An 18,273-nucleotide genomic window follows, 5' to 3' on the forward strand; every position below is an offset into this window, starting at 1 on the left:
CGCCCATAGCTAACGTGGCTTCCCTGAAGCTGCGCCGCCACGTTTGTTAGTGTCATGCAGGACGGCGCGCGGAATGCCCTTAACCAAGATGGCGGTGGAAGCGCGGGAGGCGGGTCGTGCGGGTGCCGCCATCTTGTGTGAGGGCAGCCCCATAGCGCTGAGCTGGCGTTGCTGGCCGCGCGGGGCCTGCCGGGAGAGAGCGGCGGCTGTGCGGGCGGGTGAGTGCTGCCGGGGCTCGGGTGCGGACCGCGAGCTGCCCCTGACGGAAAGAGCGGGAACATCGGCTGCGAGCTGCTGCACGGCGCCGTTCGCAGACTGGCCTGACGTCGCTGGAGCCTTTTGTCGGCCTTTCGTTCCGTGAGGAGGGCGGGTTGGTATTTGCGGCGTGTCGGAGTTCGGCTTCCCCTCTGCGCTCGGAGCTGCCGCGGCCCCATGGCGACCTACCTGGAGTTCATTCAGCAGAACGAGGAGCGCGACGGCGTGCGCTTCAGCTGGAACGTGTGGCCGTCCAGCAGGCTGGAGGCTACGCGGATGGTCGTGCCTCTGGCCTGCCTGCTGACCCCGCTGCGGGAGCGCCCGGACCTGCCGCCCGTGCAGTACGAGCCCGTGCTCTGCAGCAGGGCCACCTGCAAGGCCGTGCTCAACCCGCTCTGGTATGTAACTCTGAGCTGGGGGCGGGGAGGCTGGGGAGCGTCTGGTTTGTATTTCGGTGTGCCTGACGTCTCTAGGCTGGGAGGATGGGCTGAGGACAATTGGGTGGTGTTCAGCATGACCGGGTGCCTGTGTTTTGGCATCGCTACAGGCTCGGGGCAGAGTGGCTGAAGGGCTGCATGGAAGGAAAGGATGTGGGGATGTGAGCTGACAGCTGGCTGAATACGAGCCGGCGGTGTGCCCAGCTGGCAAAGTGTGTCAGTGGCATCCTGAGTTGTATCGGCAACAGTGCAGCCAGCTGGAGCAGGGAGGGCATCGTCCCTCTGTACTCAGCTCTGGTGAGGCTGTGCATCGAGTGCTGCGTTCAGTGCTGGGCTCCTCACTGCAAGAAAGGCATTGAGACTCTGAAGCGTGTCCAGAGAAGGGCAGTGAAGCTGTCAAGGGTCTGGAGATGAGTCTTACGGGGAGCAGCTGAGGGAACTGAGGTTGTTCAGTCTGAAGAAGAGGCGGCTTGGGGAAGACCTTATTGCATTCTGTAACTACCTGAAAGGAGGGTATGCTGAATTGGAGGTCGGCCTCTTTTCCCAGGTAACGGTGATAGGATGAGAGGGAATGGCCTCAGGTTGCATCAGGGAAAGTTCAGGTTGGATATAGGAAAAAAATTATTCTCAGAAAGAGCAGTGAAGCACTGGCACAGGCTGCCCAGGAAGGTGGTAGGATCACCATCCCTAGAGATGTTCAAGAACAGTGGAGAGGCACTGAGAGAACACTGAACATGGTCATGGGGGAGGTGGGTTGATGGTTGGACACAGTGATTGTAGAGGTCTTTTCCAACCTTAATAATTATGGTTATTCCTAATTCCCCTTTTTTTCTCAGCATGGTGCTTGGTAGCCTCTTTTAGATATAGTGAGTATGTTGAAAGCATTGCATGCCTGCTGAGATATGTTGAATGGCACCCTCTGCTGAGCTGCCAGAGCCTGAGATGAGAGGTGTGTCCTCAGGGAGGCTGTTCAGCTGGAGATAATATGGAAATGGGCAATCCTTTTATCATCCTAGAGAATGTTATGGTGAATGGTGAAACTTAAACAAAGATGCTGTTTATACTGGTGTTATCCTTTGGGCTGTGGTGTTCATTTGATTTTCTGCTTTCTATACATCCCCTTTTTTATAGGCCAGCTCCAGTATGAGCATCAATTTTATCTGGAGTTTTGCTGAGAAAGTAAGAGGAATAATCTTGTCATGAAGTCATGTTACTATCATACTTCCTTAGAGCGTAGCTGTGGGCTGAAAAAAAACCAGAATGACTAGCAAGAGGAAGTAGGAAGAGGTCAAACCCATGAAGGAAGAATAAGGTCAGGCTTCACTGTACTAGCAGTCAATGTAGTATGTCATAATGAGTTGAGGAGAGGAAACTCGTTGGGGCAGAGAACAGCTAATTTGTTCTGTGTTTGTACAGGATGTGAGTGAATGGCTTCTGCTGCTCTATGACTGGAGCACTCGTGTGCTGTAGCTGTACGAACAGTAAGATGACTGAGATAAGCCTCAACGTAGTGAAGGAGTGATTAGATGCAAACCTGCTTACTGCATCCTAAGCTTCGATGGTCTGTTGGTGATCACTCACACTAACAAGCCTGGAAGCAGCAGGACTGCCTCAGCTAATAGGCTTTCTGGCATTGGAACAAAAGTCAGAATCCCTAAAACTATCCATAAAGTTGAAGACTCTGGTTTTCTGATTCTTCCTCATCAGCATAGACAACTGTGAAGCTAGGTTGTGAAATTGTTCCTATACCTATACTAATGCCTCACCTTTCCCTTGCAGCCAAGTTGACTATCGGGCCAAGCTCTGGGCTTGCAATTTCTGTTTTCAGAGAAATCAGGTACGTTGAAGCAGCATTTTCATCTTTTCAGAAAGCATTTTATTGATGACCTTACTGTGCAAAGGATGTTACAGGAAACAGAAATTTCGCCTCTCTAGATTTCATCTTGTAGCCTTTTCTCTTGCTGAACCCAGGCCAGAGTGCTTGCTAATGAGTCTGTTATATATGAAATCTTGCTTATTTTTAGTTGCTTTGCCAGTGACTTTAATAGCACGGAGAACATAGAAAATAGATAAAAAGCCATTTTATCACATGTGCTTCCATTGTGGTTTTTGGTACATGACATTTACTGTTCTTCCTGAGTATGACATTAGATTTGGGTAAACGTTTACCATCAGAAACAGTCACACGGCTCAAACGACAAAACTAAGCAAGTTTTGGCTAATGTGGCTGCTGCTTTAGTCCTGTTCTTAACTTACACTGGGCTGAGTAACTGTCAGTAGTTCTGGCTCTGTTGTGTGTGCTTAGCAAAGCAGCAGCACAGGTCTCTGATGAGTTAACCAGGTTGGTGCAGTTGGTAGTAAATAAAGAATTGAATAAACACATCATAAGACTCTGTACTACAGAGGAGAGCCCTACATTTCTGCCCTGCAGCTTGTCCTAATTTTTGGTCCTGTTTTTCAGTTTCCTCCAGCATACGCAGGCATATCTGAAGTCAACCAACCAGCTGAACTTATGCCTCAGTTTTCAACAATTGAATATATAGTGCAGGTAATGATTCGTAGTTTGTGGTCTCCAGAATTGTATTCTGTGGTATCTTCTGTACATATTCGTTGTACTTAGGATAATAGAAATAAGTAACACTCATGTTAGATGCCTGAGATAGGGCTCATTTTATTCTTTGTCTGGAGTCATTGGGCAGTGTCACCTAGCTTATGTACGAGCCTCATAAATCCATCTCTCTCCATATTAGCGAGGCCCGCAGACGCCATTGATCTTCCTGTATGTTGTTGACACGTGCTTGGAAGAGGAGGACTTGCAGGCACTGAAGGAGTCCCTCCAAATGTCCCTAAGTCTGCTGCCTGCTGACGCTCTAGTGGGGCTTATCACGTTTGGCAGAATGATCCAGGTTCACGAGCTGAGCTGTGAAGGGATTTCTAAGAGCTACGTGTTTAGAGGCACTAAAGACCTGACAGCTAAGCAAATACAGGTATGTCCTGCCATCTGTTAGGCCAGTGGTTTGTTCCTCTTAGCTCTGTTGCCACCACTGCTGGTATTTCAAGCACCAGGCTTTTGGGGAAAGGAGGTTCAGTGCTCTTAATTATTTTTATGCTATTTCACTCTCAACACCTCTCCTGTCTGTTTGCTGCTGCACGTTTTTTGAAAACGTGCTCAAGATAGTTTTTTATATCTCACATAATAGAACCACTGATGTCTTCCTAATGAGAGTGCAGATATTAATTATTTCAGTTTTTAATTTCTTTAATGCTACAGGGTTGCAGGCTTTAGGCTATATTGCTTGAAAGCAAACAATGTCTAGTGTTTGATTTTGAAGTCTCCTCTGCCTCCTTTTTTTTCTTTTCTGTAGGATATGCTTGGTCTTTCAAGGCCAGCTGTCCCCATTCAACAGGGAAGGCCTCTTCAAGCTCCAGAACAGCCTGTTATTTCAAGCAGGTGAGTGCTACATAAACACAACCAGCAGCAGAGCAGGGTGGGTGCTTTGTACCCTTCGGGATCGCACTTCTAAACCTAGCTTTTCCAAGAGGTATACACAAATGGTATTGTCTTGGCAGAGTTATTTCCCTGCATCAAGTGATACAAGTGGGTGAGATTTACTAGAGCAATTTCTTAGCCTTCTCTAGTGTCTTGATTTTGCAGTTACAGGAACATAATTGCCATTCAGACTGGATTTCTCCTTGAAAAGTATAACATAGCTGTCTTTGGAAAGCATGTTGTTCAGGGGTCGAACGTGTTTAGAGCAGGAGCCTTTTTGGTTGAGCACCTAATGGGGCCCTCGTTTATGAGTATCAATCCTTTGAGCCCTTGCTTGAATGAGTCAAAAAAACCCAAAAACCAGACACAAAACGCAACAGTTGGTAGGCGGGCAGTGACCCCTGAACTGTGAAGCCATACTTGCCTCTGTTGGATACAGTTGTTTGTTTTTATTCTCAGCTCCTCTTTTTGCATGGCAGCTCATTTATCTTTTGGTAGACTAAATCAGTACTAAAGTCCTTTTCTGTGCTTTGAGTGATTTTGCCTTCTTGTCAGTTCCTGTTGGTTCCTTTGATCAATTTTGTTACTTTGCACAGGCCTCTTAGCTTGGAAAGTCTGGACATAAAGGAATGTGTTGTGTAATGTTTTGCTTCTGATAACTCTTCCAGTGTAATTAAAGTGTGCTAGGAACAGAGGCACACTTATAGTGGGAAAACATTTCAATTTTTCAGGTTCCTGCAGCCAGTACAGAAGATTGACATGAATTTAACAGATCTCCTTGGAGAACTTCAAAGGGACCCGTGGCCAGTGACCCAGGGAAAGAGGCCTTTACGTTCCACTGGAGTAGCTCTTTCGATTGCTGTTGGCTTGCTAGAGGTACTTTTATTGCACCTGCTTGTTAGGGATGAGCTGGGCAAAGCAAGCACCCGGCAGTACGTGCTGAGACGTATAGAGGTTTCAGTGCAGATTGGTTTGCAGCCCAGTCACATTGAGGTGCAGTGGTGCATTTTGTCTTTGCTTGATGTCCGGCATGAGTTCCAGCTGATGTTGAGTGGGCTAGGAATTTGTATTTAACTGTAAACCGTGTAAAAGGTGCAGGTGTTCAAAGGCTTCTGATCCTTACGTATATTGCCATGTGAAGGTGATTGTATGTACTCTGATTCTTTTTGTTTGTTTGTTTTTGCATGGGTCATCTAAGGTAGAAGTAAAAAGAATACTACTTCCTGTAGTGAAGATTGTTGTAGTTTGAGTCTAAACTAGAGGGTGCCTGTCAGGAAACGTGTTGCTGTTTTTCAGGTCTGCCTGCAACAGAGACAGGTCCCTGATGGTATTGCAGAATAATGTACAGATTCCTCTCTGAAGAAAACGTTGTTCTTTTAAACATCTTTTCCCTGAGTTCTAATATAAGACTGTATTTTTATTTCAGGGCACATTTCCAAACACGGGAGCGAGAATAATGCTATTCACAGGCGGTCCACCGACGCAAGGACCAGGCATGGTGGTGGGAGATGAATTGAAAACACCCATTCGTTCTTGGCATGACATAGAGAAGGACAACGCGAGGTTCATGAAGAAGGCCACCAAGGTAGGTGCTGGTGTCAGCTGGAGGAGAAAGCACACAGAACAGCTTAGGTTTGTTGTGTGGCAAGGGGTGTTTAAACAAATGTGAGTGTTGGAATTCAGAGTGGAGATTGGAGGAAGGAGATGACTGAGCCTATGTAGGCAGCTTCCAGTATTCTTGTGTAAGTAACGGAAGTTGTATTTTCTTGGTATAGAATCAGTCTGTCCAGATATTTGCATAGCTGCTCATAAAATGCATGAGCCTTTCCGTGTGTTAAGCTGTGAGAATGGTCAAAGGACGGATGAGAGTCTTACTGTTAGTTGCTTCTCCAAGTATGGTCTTGTGCCTTCTCAGAGAGGGAAGTATTTCAGTGCTCTTGTCCAGCTGATGGTGAGTAGAGGTCCTTTTAGCTCATTCAGGAAAGGGGAAAAAAACAAGCCTGTACTCCAAGAACTGGTGATTTCCAGAAAGGCTCCTTTTTCTCTTGACATGTGAAAGAATAGTTAAAATATTAGGTATGAAATGTGCCTGTCAGCATAGAGGAAGTACTGTGATACCTGTCCTCTTAACTATCACCTAGAAATCTTTAGGTTTCTATCACAAAGAGCCTGTGCTTGTATGATGGTAGCAATTCGTGTCTTCTCTACACTTGCAACTTGCAGCTCAAGTTTATCCACAGGCAAATATCCTAGGAGGAAGAATTCTGTTCAAGCAGACAGCTCCTTACTTTTGCAGCACTGGCAACGGCTTCATTTGTGCTTTGTGCATCAGTGTGTTGACTTCAGCTGGAGAGCAGAGGAAAAATTGCCTGATGCAGCATCCTAAATATTCCTAAATATTGTGTGTGTTGTCTGTTCTCCCCAGCACTATGAGACTCTGGCCAATCGCACTGCCACCAATGGTCACTGCATCGATATCTACGCCTGTGCCCTGGATCAGACTGGACTGCTAGAGATGAAATGCTGTGCAAACCTCACTGGGTATGTCTGTAATAGGAAACACAAAGGTGGTACTTTTACTTTTTTTTGGAGGGGGAGAACAGTTTGAAAAGCAGTTAGTTTTCTATGAGTGCAAAAGGGTGAGATTTTTGTCATTTATTCTAAATTGTGGTTTGAATTTGCCAGGAGTTACATGGCAAACCTCCCCTGATCCCAGTCCGCATTTCTGAAGCCTCAAAGTAGCGTAAGAGTTAACACTGCTGGTAGAAAACTCAGTGTCCTGCTTTGGAGAAAGGTATTCTAAAGCATGATGCAACATGTCTTGCAAATGCCTTCTGTCACCTTCAAATGCCCTGGGAGGTAGCAAGTACCCTTTGCAGAGCTGGTGGGACATAGATCCCCTCTGTTGTGGTGTGTGTGTGACTGAAGTGCCATCAGAGTAGCAGAGCTTCAGGCATGGTGGGTAGTTGCTTTCATTGTATTGGCCAGATTTTCTCATGCTTAACAGCTCATTTTGCTTTCTTAGGGGAAGTAGGCTGAGCAAGGCTCTCTTTTGGGTACGGGTGTTTGTAACAAGTGGAAACAGGAGCATTTTTAAGGCAGCTGAAAGGATGACAAGAAATATAGTTGAGAAAGCAAGCTGGCAGAAATGGAGCACTAACTTGTCTGGCTTTGGAGGCATCCATGAATCTACATTCCCTAATGCGAATTCTACCTATGCAAAGGCATGCTTCTAAACAGTTTCTGCCTGTATTTGCATGCATGAGAGTTGGAGGGGTTGTGTCCTTGTGATATGCTTCTAGTTCTCAGTTGTTTCAGTTACCTTGTGTGGGTTTTTTTTTCCTTCTCAGAGGACACATGGTGATGGGAGATTCCTTCAACACTTCTCTCTTCAAGCAAACCTTCCAGCGGGTATTCAACAAAGGGCTTGGTGGGGAATTTCGGATGGCTTTTGGTGCAAATTTGGAAGTGAAGGTGAGAGATAAGTTTAATCAGCTGACATTAACTTAGAAGTGCGAGTGCTGCTGATTGGAAAAGTTTTCTAGGTATCTGTGTAGAAAATTCTACGTCTTTGAGGTCAGCTGTATTGCCTTCTTTGGAAAAAGCATCATACTGGAATGAGTGAAGGCATTTTTTATTTAAAAGTTTATTAGATTTGTGGTTTAAAAAAACCAACAACTGAGCTTACGTTCACCAACTAAGGCAGTAGGTTACCTTGATAATGTACTCAAGGATGCTTTCCTTGGCAGCCTTGTATAATCACTTTCTGATCAAAGCTGAGCATCTGATTTAGTCTGTGTGTTCTATTTGACTAACCTGATATATTTTTTTAAGAACTGTTTTTGTCTTGTTCTAGACATCCAGAGAGCTGAAAATTGCAGGTGCTATTGGACCATGTGTATCCCTGAATGTGAAAGGACCGTGTGTTTCTGAAAATGTACGTTTTCAACATGAAAAGAACAACTATGTTAAGTAGGAAACAAAGGGTGCAAAATTTCTGTCGAAACCTAGAGCTTAGATAGAATGTGAGAAAAGGCAGAGCTTGTTGGACTGAACTCTTGTCCCATAAAGCTGCCTTCTAACTGTATTACCCTCAGTAACTTAATCCACATCCTGAAGATAAGAAATGCAGAAAGGTTGCCTCGTGTATCTGATCAGAATTTAACATGAGCTGACCTTAACTACTGCCAAGTACTAAAACGGTGTTTTCTTTTCAATTCTATGCAGGAACTTGGAATTGGAGGAACATCTCAGTGGAAAATTTGTGGTCTGGATCCCTGCACAACTCTGGCCATTTACTTTGAAGTGGTAAATCAGGTCAGCCCTGGCTTTTCTTTTTTTGTCTTCATTTTTATATACCAACTGTTTGTAACAGGACCAGGAAGTCCAAGGCATCTCTTGTGTTGTGAATGGGTGGTTGCAGGGTAGGTAAATGTTTTGTGCCAAAGTAATATTCATAGGGGTTGTTTGCATATTTGTAAGCTGATAAGTGTCAGGTATGGAATTAAAAATGCACCCAGAACCACTTGGCTTTGAAGGCTCTTATAAAACACAACATTAACAGATGCATGTCTCCTCCATGGTCTGTTTCAAGCTTGAACTTAACTCTGTTCAGCAGATGCCCTGGATTTGTCTCTGTTGTATACAAAGCCAGCCTATGTTGAAGGCTTTCCTTGTTTAATTTGCAGCACAATGCACCAATACCTCAGGGAGGCCGAGGGGCAGTACAGTTTGTCACCCAGTATCAACACTCCAGCACACAGAAACGCATTCGTGTCACCACCATAGCCAGAAAGTAAGTACCTCGTGCTGGTTCTTTGGCAGAATTGCAGAAATGGAAGCCACTGTCTGTGCTGGTATTGTTCTAGCTTTTTATTACATTCATTGGCCACAGAATATTTGGCATGGGGGAAAAATGTGGATTGGGTTTTGCTGATGAAAGATTTTGCACTAACCCTTTACTAATCCTTTAGCTGGGCAGATGCACAAAGTCAGCTCCAGCACATAGAAGCTGCATTTGACCAGGAAGCAGCTGCTGTGCTGATGGCACGGCTGGGAGTGTACAGAGCTGAGTCTGAGGAGGGGCCTGATGTGCTGCGATGGCTGGACAGACAGCTGATCAGACTGGTAAGACTGATGGAGTGCACTCAGCAGCAATCTTATTTTCAGTTAAAACGATCTCTTGGGATGGAAAACACCATTCTTTTTCCAGTCTGACTCACTTCATTTGTGCTCTGATTGTGGTCTCATAGTATGTGATAACTATGAAGGCTGTATGATCAGTGAGTTGGTGATGGGATAGGTAAGCATCCCATCATGGTGAAAGAGTTAAACCTTGAGATTGAAGACGTAATAGTAAAATGATCACACAGGTGGGAAGGGACCTCTGCAGTTCTCAACACTGTGTAAGCAGGGCTAGTTTCATGTTACAGTTAGATGCTGTGGGTCTTGTTCAGGTGAGTTTGTATGATCTCCATGGATTGAATTTGTCTTGTTTCGTGGTAGCCTGTTCCAACATTTGATCACAGTTACTGTGATTTACTGTTATTATTTTTTATATCCTGTCAGAATTCCAGTTTCTTCAGTTATGTGCTAGGTAACTATACAGAGCATAACATCACACACAGGCACATCAGATGCTGGGAAAAAAAGAGACAATATCAAATAAAAATTTGAGCACTGAAACACATGTGGGTGTACTGCATCCTGAAATGCTTGTGGACTCATTTGTGGTTGATACAAATTTTTTAAGTTTATAAGGAAATTGATAAAGAGCACCCTGCTAGTCATGGAACTGGGCCAAAACAGCCCATTGACAAACTACTCGCTTTCAGTGAAGCATCTAGTGCAATTTTAGTCTGCTGTTGCTTTAGAAGGAAGTAGGAGATGCTGCAGGAGTGTTTCATATGTACAAAGAACATTAGGTATGATGATGATCCAGTGGAAAAAAAATGGGTGGTACTAGAAGCACTATTTATTTCATTCTTAAGTAACTTTGAATCTGGATTCAAAATAGAAGATTTTTATATATCTAAAATGATAAGATGATTGAATTGGCATTGTCACTCCAGTAAGATACAGAAGCTACTGACCTGTTAAGTTCTTGCTGCCACGTTCATCATTTGTTTGCTCTGTTTAAAAACATGTAAAACTCATTCAAAAAAAAATGTTGATTCTCAGGGAGATATAAACGAAGTTTGCATTTTGCTTCCAACAGTGTCAGAAATTTGGACAATACAACAAAGATGATCCCAACTCCTTCAGATTGTCGGAATCATTTTCTTTGTATCCCCAGGTAAGAACCTTCTTGCAACTATGGGAAAAGTTTGCAAGGGTGAATGATGAAAGCACCTTGTACCATCAATGGGTGAGGGAAGGAGCAGATGCTTTTTGAATTTGTCGGGTGGTCCTGTAGTTCAGTGTTAGAAAAAGCTGGTAAGTTAAGAACTCTGAGGAGTTCACTGGGAGACTTTTTTCAGGGGATTTGCTGTTTACAAGGTGCAGAAGCTTTGGCAACTCACTGACACTTCTCACTCATCTTTCTGATGCAGTTCATGTTCCATTTGCGACGCTCCCCATTCCTGCAGGTCTTCAATAACAGTCCAGATGAATCTTCTTATTACCGTCACCACTTTGCTAGGCAAGATCTCACTCAGTCTCTCATTATGATTCAGCCCATCCTTTATGCTTATTCTTTCCACGGACCTCCTGAGGTAAGTCTGTGTTTAACAGAGAGGTGAATCAATGCAAAGTAAAGAGCATGCAGTTGGGATAACAGTGGTTCATTAAAAAGCTTCTTACTTTGTTTTTCTTAGTTAAAGTAATTACTAAGGGGTGAGATGGGGCACTGTGCAATACAAGTTATATTTTCAGTAGACTTACTCTTAGCATGTAAATTATACTTTCAGCTGGGCTTTTAAAAAACACATACATGCCTAAAAAAAGAAGCCCCGAAAAGCTAATGCCATATCTGGCATCTTGGCAGTTCAGCAGTGCTGATGCTTCTCTGCCAGTGGCTGCCATCTCCACCACATAAGTCAGCAAGCCTCTGCCCTTCCAGGTCATTAGCACAGAATTGTAGGGGTTGGAAGGGGCCTCTAGAGATTGAATGAGTCCAGCTGCTTGTTTTCAGCTGTTTAAGCAGCAACATTCAACTGCTATACAGACTTTATTAATTTATGTTGACTGCAGTGCATCTGGCAGGAAAGAAATGCAGAAGCTGCTGCAGAAACACTTTAAAACCTTTCTGGCAGCATTTGCCTGAGTGTATGTATTAAATTTCTTATTTTTCTTGGCTTCTCAAGATCATTAAACTTGAAAGCCATAGAAATTGCATTCTCACATACTGCATTTCATACAGTAGCTGAGGACTTGCTGCTTGATTCAGTGATGCCATAGGAGGCTGGTGGTTCTCTGAAACATTCACATGAACAGCAGCTCTTGACAGACACAACACTCCTCCATACAACTGAACTGTAAGGTTAATACAATTTTGGGGTTTTAATGATTGACCTTTATTTTCCATAGCCAGTGCTTTTGGACAGCAGCAGCATTCTTCCTGACAGAATCCTACTGATGGACACTTTCTTCCAGATAGTTATCTACCTTGGTGAGGTACGGTGAGATGTATTCTCGGAACTCTCCTCCTCCTTCCATGCATGCAAATAATGCTACTGTTAGTATGCAATGAACCACTTGCAAAGCTTACCCTTGGCATAATGGCATCGTATGCCTGTTCCCATGCACTTGTAATGGATAAAAATCCTACTGGAGTAGTTAAGCATATGTTCTGCTGTGAGAAATAGCCATCGAGTTAGCTTGCGAACTGAAAAAGTTAAAAGAAACTAAAAGCTTCTGCTTTTTGAGTACTGGCTGTTCTTTACAGCTGTGCCTGTGCATAGATATTTAGATCAATATCTAAAGCCTTGGCTTTCCAGTGCCTTTTCAGTATGAAGACCTGTAGATCTGTGTTGGAATCCAACCGGTTTTGTAAGGGAGTGCTAAGCTACTGCAGCTGGATGATAGAAACATCTCACACTCTAAAGAAGTTATGATGTAGAGGAGGGTGAAGCTGACTTGCTTCTCTCTTCCTTCTCTAGAAATATCCCTTTTATTTGATGCTTTTTTTCCCTCTCAGATTCTTTTCAGTCTTGTACCTTTCATGCAATTTTTGTCTACTTAAACTTGACATCAAATTGAAATTTAAATAAGCTCAGCTTGGCTTATGGTCTCACCTTCCTGTTAGTGATTTTTTTGGAGAGGTGTTTCAACTCTTCTCTTTATTTTTGAACTGAGCTACTGACTTTTTATGACTGTTACTAGAATGCTTAAAGTTTGGCACGGTGGCCTGCAGTGATGCACAGTCCACACAAGCAGGAGTTGTATGGTGGAGCCAGTAGTGGCAATAAGCCTTCACAGGTTACTTTAAGCAGTGCCTGCCTACCTCGACTGTTGGGAAGCAAGAGACTCAACTGGGTAAAATTAGACAATGGAAATGTTAAATTATGAACTGCAAGTGAAACTATAAACTATGTGTGGACCTTGAAAAGAATGTAAGGCAAAGACTGTTCCACTTAAGACCAAATCAGGTTTGGAATGTCACTGATTTATAAATGCTTCACACTTTTAAGTTGAGGTAGGCAGAAGCATAATGGCTTGAAGTTCACTTTGAACAATCGGCTCTTGCACTGCACAGCCTGCTACCCAATTCTGTGTTTAGTGCATGTTCTTAAGGAACAGACAGAAACTAAACAATACTATTGACAGAATAGTGAAAGCATGTGTTTGTCCTGCTCTGTGTAAGCAGAAATGCACGTAATGTTCTGCTACCTTAAGATGTGCTGGTTAAGGGTTGGCCTGTCGGCATCTCTGCAATCTCTTCATTTCCTCCCTGTCCCTGTGAACAGACTATTGCACAGTGGCAGAAAGCTGGTTACCAAGACATGCCTGAATATGAAAACTTCAAGCACCTACTGCAGGCTCCATTGGATGATGCCCAGGAAATCTTGCAGACCAGATTCCCAATGCCACGTTATGTCCACACTGAACATGGGGGCAGCCAGGTAAGGAGGTTTATCCAAAAACCTTCTCTGTTGAACAATGCAAATATCTGTCTTTTCTTGCTTTACTAAGTAAACAGTTCTGTAAGTTAAACACAGTGGTTATTTAGCTCTTAAAAGTAAGAGTTTGTATATTTTCCCATGAGTTCTTAATGCATCCATGTCTTTTAATAGGCCAATTGCTCCTTGCATGTGTTTTTGACTTCTGAGGATGGAAAGAGAAGGGGAAAAAAAAAGCCAGTGTAAATATCTTTATATTCCTTGAGCAGTGGGAAGTGAATAGTTTTGCTATGTACCTAAACTTCCTGAGACAGGGAGTGCAGTTAGTTGGCTAGGGCAGTCAGTCATGCTGAATGTTTGAACATCTGCTCTTTTATTCTTAGATGCCAGGTGAGAATATAAAATGGTCTCTATTTTGACTTCTTGGAATTACAGTAGTTCAGTGTGTATTGCTAGCCTGTTGTTTGTAGAAGTGGAGAGGCAGGAATTGGTGCTCCAAAACTAAACTATTAATGTAAGCATGTTGCCCTGATTCTCAACTAACCACTTTTCTGATGTAAGCAAAAGGGTTTACTATAAAAGTGAAATTGCTGATGCCATGTCCATGTTACATGAAACTAGAGCTGCCCTGCTTGATGAGCATTGCTTGCTATAGGAGAGCACTTGGAGAAACTTAAAAGTGATGTTACCGTTTTGAAATGGAGGGCAGAGAGTTTTCTCATAGAAATCTGCCACCACCAACTAACTCAAGAATAACAGCAGGGAAAGAAATGCATTCAGATTCTTTCTCTCTTTTTGAGATAACAGCAGCATACCCTGACTTTTTAAACTTGATTCCTCCTTTTCCTCCTCCCAGGTTTCTTCCTCAATCTCATTCTGCTATGTGATGTTCCTTAACGTTATTTCTTTCAAAACAATTTGTAAAACTGTAACACGTTGTAGTAGTATTGTTGTCTGTTCCATGGGAGTCACAGCTGTGTGGTGAAATCTTTCCCAAACATTTATCTTTTCAGAGTATTGCCATTAAAAGTAAGCAGATTCTTGTTTTTAAGTCCGGTGAAATTGTTTATGAAACAAAGCTCTTTCTGAACTCAGAAACTTGTTTCAGTTAAAGAAGTACTTTCCTTGTAAAAGCAGGCGAACATCACCAGTCATGTGTCTGAGGAGATAAGTGTTAGGGGAGCTGACATTTCTATCATACTGCAAAAATGTTTTTCCCACATTTTGTCTTTATAGGCTCGATTCCTGTTGTCTAAAGTGAACCCTTCTCAGACCCACAATAACCTCTATGCATGGGGACAGGTAAGCAATGGAAGAGCCACTTGTGTTTGGGAATACAGTAAAACGTACATTCAAATAATTGTCTGCATAGTTGGTGTCCCATTTTATCTCATAGTATTTGGCCTCAGACTGGGAGTGTGTTGTATTTGTCCTGCTCTTCTTATCTAACAGCTTTTTGCAAGACATACGTGGTTGGCTTTGAAAAACTTTGAAATAGTGCTTTGGAATACAAGGAAACAAGATTATTTCTGTGCACCAGTTGATCTGTGATGAAATTACTGTCTGACATTTTAATAGCTGTAGCATTTTAAAAGACAACCGAGTGGATAGGTTTGTCTCTTAGGCAGCTCAGATTCTTACTCATCCTGATAATTGAAGTCCATGGTTATCAAGATAAAGAGTTCTGGTGGTGAGCACTAGATTACACTATGTTCAGAATAAAGTTTTCAAGCCTGGACATGATGAAACGTCTGCTTCTGTTCTTGGATGGAATTTCCCCCAGGTTTTCAGCATATTGTGATATGGTTTTTTTTTGCTTTTCTAAAGGGTGGCTGTCCTAGTAGAGGTGCTGCAGAACAGCCCAGTACCTCAGCAGCCTGATGACAGCAGGAGATCAGTGGTTTCCAGCAGCGGTGCTTTTGTCTCTGTCATCTTTCCTGTAACCAAGTTACCTAAGTAGTGCACAGGTAGACAAGGAGAATGTATTTTGTGGCTGCTACTGATGGAAGCAGCTGATAGAGAAACTCTTACAGGTTTTAGATGAGCTGATGTGGAAATTATATTTGCCTTCTGCTGCAAATCTGATGTAAAAGCTCTTAGTTCACAGTTAGTGTATTTAGTTTTCTGTAACTAGCATACAGATACGTATAGATGTGATTTTTCTATCAATAATAGTTTTTAATGTCTTCTGCCTTGTTTCCATCAAGCCTTGAGCAGAAACCTTCCTAATGCGTTAGAAGGAAGAGACTTTCCTGCAACAGTGCAGGTGGCACTCAAAGATATTGTCAACTACCAGACTACCCTTCAAGGGGAAAAGGTTTAGCAGGCAATTAGCTTAGTGCTGACATTTGCTTTGCTTGCTTAGTCCCCAGGGCCAGCAGCGCTATTTCACGCTCATTATTTATTTCCTTAATTTCTTTGCAGGAATCAGGAGCCCCAATCCTGACGGATGATGTCAGTCTGCAGGTGTTCATGGACCACCTCAAGAAGCTGGCAGTCTCCAGTGCAGCGTGACTTGATTGAACCCAGCAGCACAAACAGCAGTGACATACATCACGGTGACGATGGAAGCGGAACGATTTATTTACATTTCCTTTTAGACTAAGGTTTTTAAGTATTAAATGAAATAAATATGTGGGGAGAGCTTAGTACTTTGCCCTTCTAGATATTAATTTATTTGTACTCCTTTTTACCTCTATTGTTTATGCTATTTTCTCATACTGTATCGGGAGCCAAAGTATGTTTTATCCGGTGTAGATCTTTGCAGCCTTAGCTTAATATGTAATGATCTGTGGTCTGAAGTGGTGGCTTTAGGCAACCAGGGGCTGGATTAATGGAAAATAAAACTGGATAAGAAAAGCATTAATACTGAGTGCTGACCCCCATTGAGCTGTATGTGCGTTTTTGAAAACACACCACCAGGAGAGGTACCAACTGCTACAAATAATGCCACTCGCTGCTCTCTGACACATGGTTTCAGTCGCGGATCTGAAGTTTCACGTGGAAACAAAGAGGGACGTGAAGAAAATACAGTGCGGAACACTTCTGAAGCAGAGCAGCAGGGCTGGAGGTCGGCGTGCAGCACCGTGCCGGCGGGCAGCTTCTGGTTCCCGGTAAGGCCCAGGCCTCCGCGCGCCGCCATCTTCCGCTCCCGCCCCTCAGCTTTAGCGCGTGCGCAGGTGCGCGCGCACACCACCGTCATCTTTCGGCCCTTCCCCTTCCCCCCCAGCCAGGGTGCATGCGCGTAGCGGCTGCCCCGCGCACGGGAGTTACTGGGGGCGATGCGGGCGGCGCTGTGGAACATGCGCTCGGCGCTGCTGTACTCGATAGGCGGCTGGACCGTGCTGGGGGGCGTGCTGCACTACAGCTACAGCAGCGGCGGCGGGCACGGTACGGGGCCGGTGCGGCCCTCTGAGCCCGAGCCCGGCGCCTCAAATCGCCACCGCGGGGCGGGGCTGGGGCGGGAGGGGAGAGCTGGGCTGAGGGGCCGGCAGGGGGCGGGGCCTGGCTGAAGTGGGCGGGCGCGCTGGGCGGAGAAGATGGCGGGGAGTCTGATCGTGTCTGTGGCTGCTGCGTTGGCCCAAGGAAAGGATGGCGCGTTTTAATGCGAAGTTGTTTCGTTTCGTTTCGTTTTCTTTCCCCGTTCGTTAGAAGATGAAAGTGATGATAAGGCGAACGAAGAGCACTCCAGAGATGTGGTGATTGCAAGTAAACCCATGGGGTTAAACGTCACCACAGTAATGACGTACCACAAGGAATTGCCTCCTCTCACGCGGCTGCTCCGGCGTATGACAGCGTATTTTACTCCCAGCAGTAGTCCTCCCCCCTCTGAGAACTGAGCTGGCAGCGACGCGGAACGAGGAGTGTTGTGCTGTGCAGGAGAGCCTGAGGATGTGGTCTAGTCATCTGGCACCATGCTGTCGGCTGTCGGTCTGTCACATTGTTGAAACAAAACAATAGATCCCTGTCCGAAATTCCTTTGCAAAACTCGCAGGCTTTCTTGCCTCTTCACATCAGTGCTGTTCTTTGCACATGTACTCAAATTATTAAATGTAAACTAGGTTCTGTGGAGTCTTGTGAGATGGTGGTGAGCTGGAGTGCTGCTCAGGGGGCGGCCAGGTGCCCTTCACTTTGTGAAGGTTTCCCAGCATAGGGGCTGCTGTGCATGAGCTGCTCTCTCTACCCATTGGGTCCAAAACAAAACATTAAAGAATTATTAAGTGGCAAGGAATGCAGTTTAATCTTTGAGGTGTAAGAGTTGTTGTCATCCTTCAAAAAGAAGCAGACAGGGTGTACAGCTTTGTCCCCTGATGCATGGCTACTATCCTTATACCCCCTTCCCCTCAGTTTGCTAAATCTCCTTTCTGTAGCTGCTCTTAGAGCTGCTGTCGCTTTGTAAGATTGTAATACATGCTGCCTCCCCTTCTAGGGTGCCGTCTCCCTGCTGTGACTGTAGCCTTCCTTTCTATACGGTTTCCCCCAGTCTTTGTGGACATACTTTCTTTTCAGGGGCTTCTCCCAGTCCCTGCAGGCGCTGCCTCCCTTCAGAAGGAAGCTGCCAGTTTCCATGGGTACCTCTGGACGCCTCATTCCTGTGGAAGGGAATGGTATGGATGCGCTGGTACCTCCAGTTGTTTTTTCTATAGGCACTGCTGAAAAAATCATTAAAAAAAAAATTGAAAGGCTCCACCTTCAGAGGAAAGGAGCCCCTCTGCACCATTCTGTACGAATTCGGTCTGTACGCAGCCCCGTTTCCATAGAGGCTGCCTCTCTACAGGCACCGCCTGTACCGGCGAAGGCCCGCCGCTCCAGCTCTGCGGCGGTACCTCCCATCCGCCAGGGGGCGCTGCGCTGCGCTGGCCAGCAGGGGGCGGCCGCCGTCGCCTAGCGCCGCCACCTCCTCGCGCCGGGCCCGCGCCGCGCCGCCATGAAGGCCATCGTCCAGCGGGTGGCCCAGGCCAGTGTCACAGGTCAGTGCGCGGCACCGGGAGGGACACCGGAGCCGGAGGGGCGGGGGGAGAGGAGGCGGGGG

The 18,273-nt window shown here is 45.0% G+C and overlaps 2 protein-coding genes across 3 annotated transcripts in view; both read left to right on the forward strand.

Moving 5' to 3' along the window:
• Positions 1–225: 225 nt before the first annotated feature.
• Positions 226–17,468, forward strand: SEC23B (SEC23 homolog B, COPII coat complex component). Its single transcript, XM_042814350.1, has 20 exons — positions 226–653; positions 2,472–2,529; positions 3,154–3,240; positions 3,443–3,679; positions 4,058–4,143; positions 4,914–5,058; positions 5,609–5,767; positions 6,608–6,723; positions 7,533–7,656; positions 8,039–8,119; positions 8,410–8,499; positions 8,871–8,977; positions 9,156–9,309; positions 10,400–10,477; positions 10,734–10,895; positions 11,710–11,796; positions 13,089–13,244; positions 14,478–14,543; positions 15,666–16,354; positions 16,893–17,468. The coding sequence occupies exons 1-19, from the start codon at positions 433–435 to the stop codon at positions 15,753–15,755; spliced, it is 2,304 nt and encodes a 767-aa protein (XP_042670284.1). The 5' UTR covers positions 226–432; the 3' UTR covers positions 15,756–16,354; positions 16,893–17,468.
• Positions 17,469–18,130: 662 nt separating this feature from the next.
• Positions 18,131–18,273, forward strand: part of DTD1 (D-aminoacyl-tRNA deacylase 1) — a 24,282-nt gene continuing 24,139 nt past the window's right edge. For both annotated transcript variants that reach the window (XM_042814536.1, XM_042814528.1), the window contains exon 1: positions 18,131–18,211. In XM_042814536.1, the coding sequence (XP_042670470.1) occupies positions 18,169–18,211 (43 nt within the window). In that variant the 5' untranslated portion in view covers positions 18,131–18,168. The remainder of the gene's footprint in view (positions 18,212–18,273) is intronic.

The sequence above is a fragment of the Centrocercus urophasianus genome, unplaced genomic scaffold (assembly GCF_019232065.1).
Source record: "Centrocercus urophasianus isolate 14NV4802_14NV808 unplaced genomic scaffold, USGS_Curo_1.0 seq_10, whole genome shotgun sequence".
NCBI classification, from domain to species: Eukaryota; Metazoa; Chordata; class Aves; order Galliformes; family Phasianidae; genus Centrocercus; species Centrocercus urophasianus.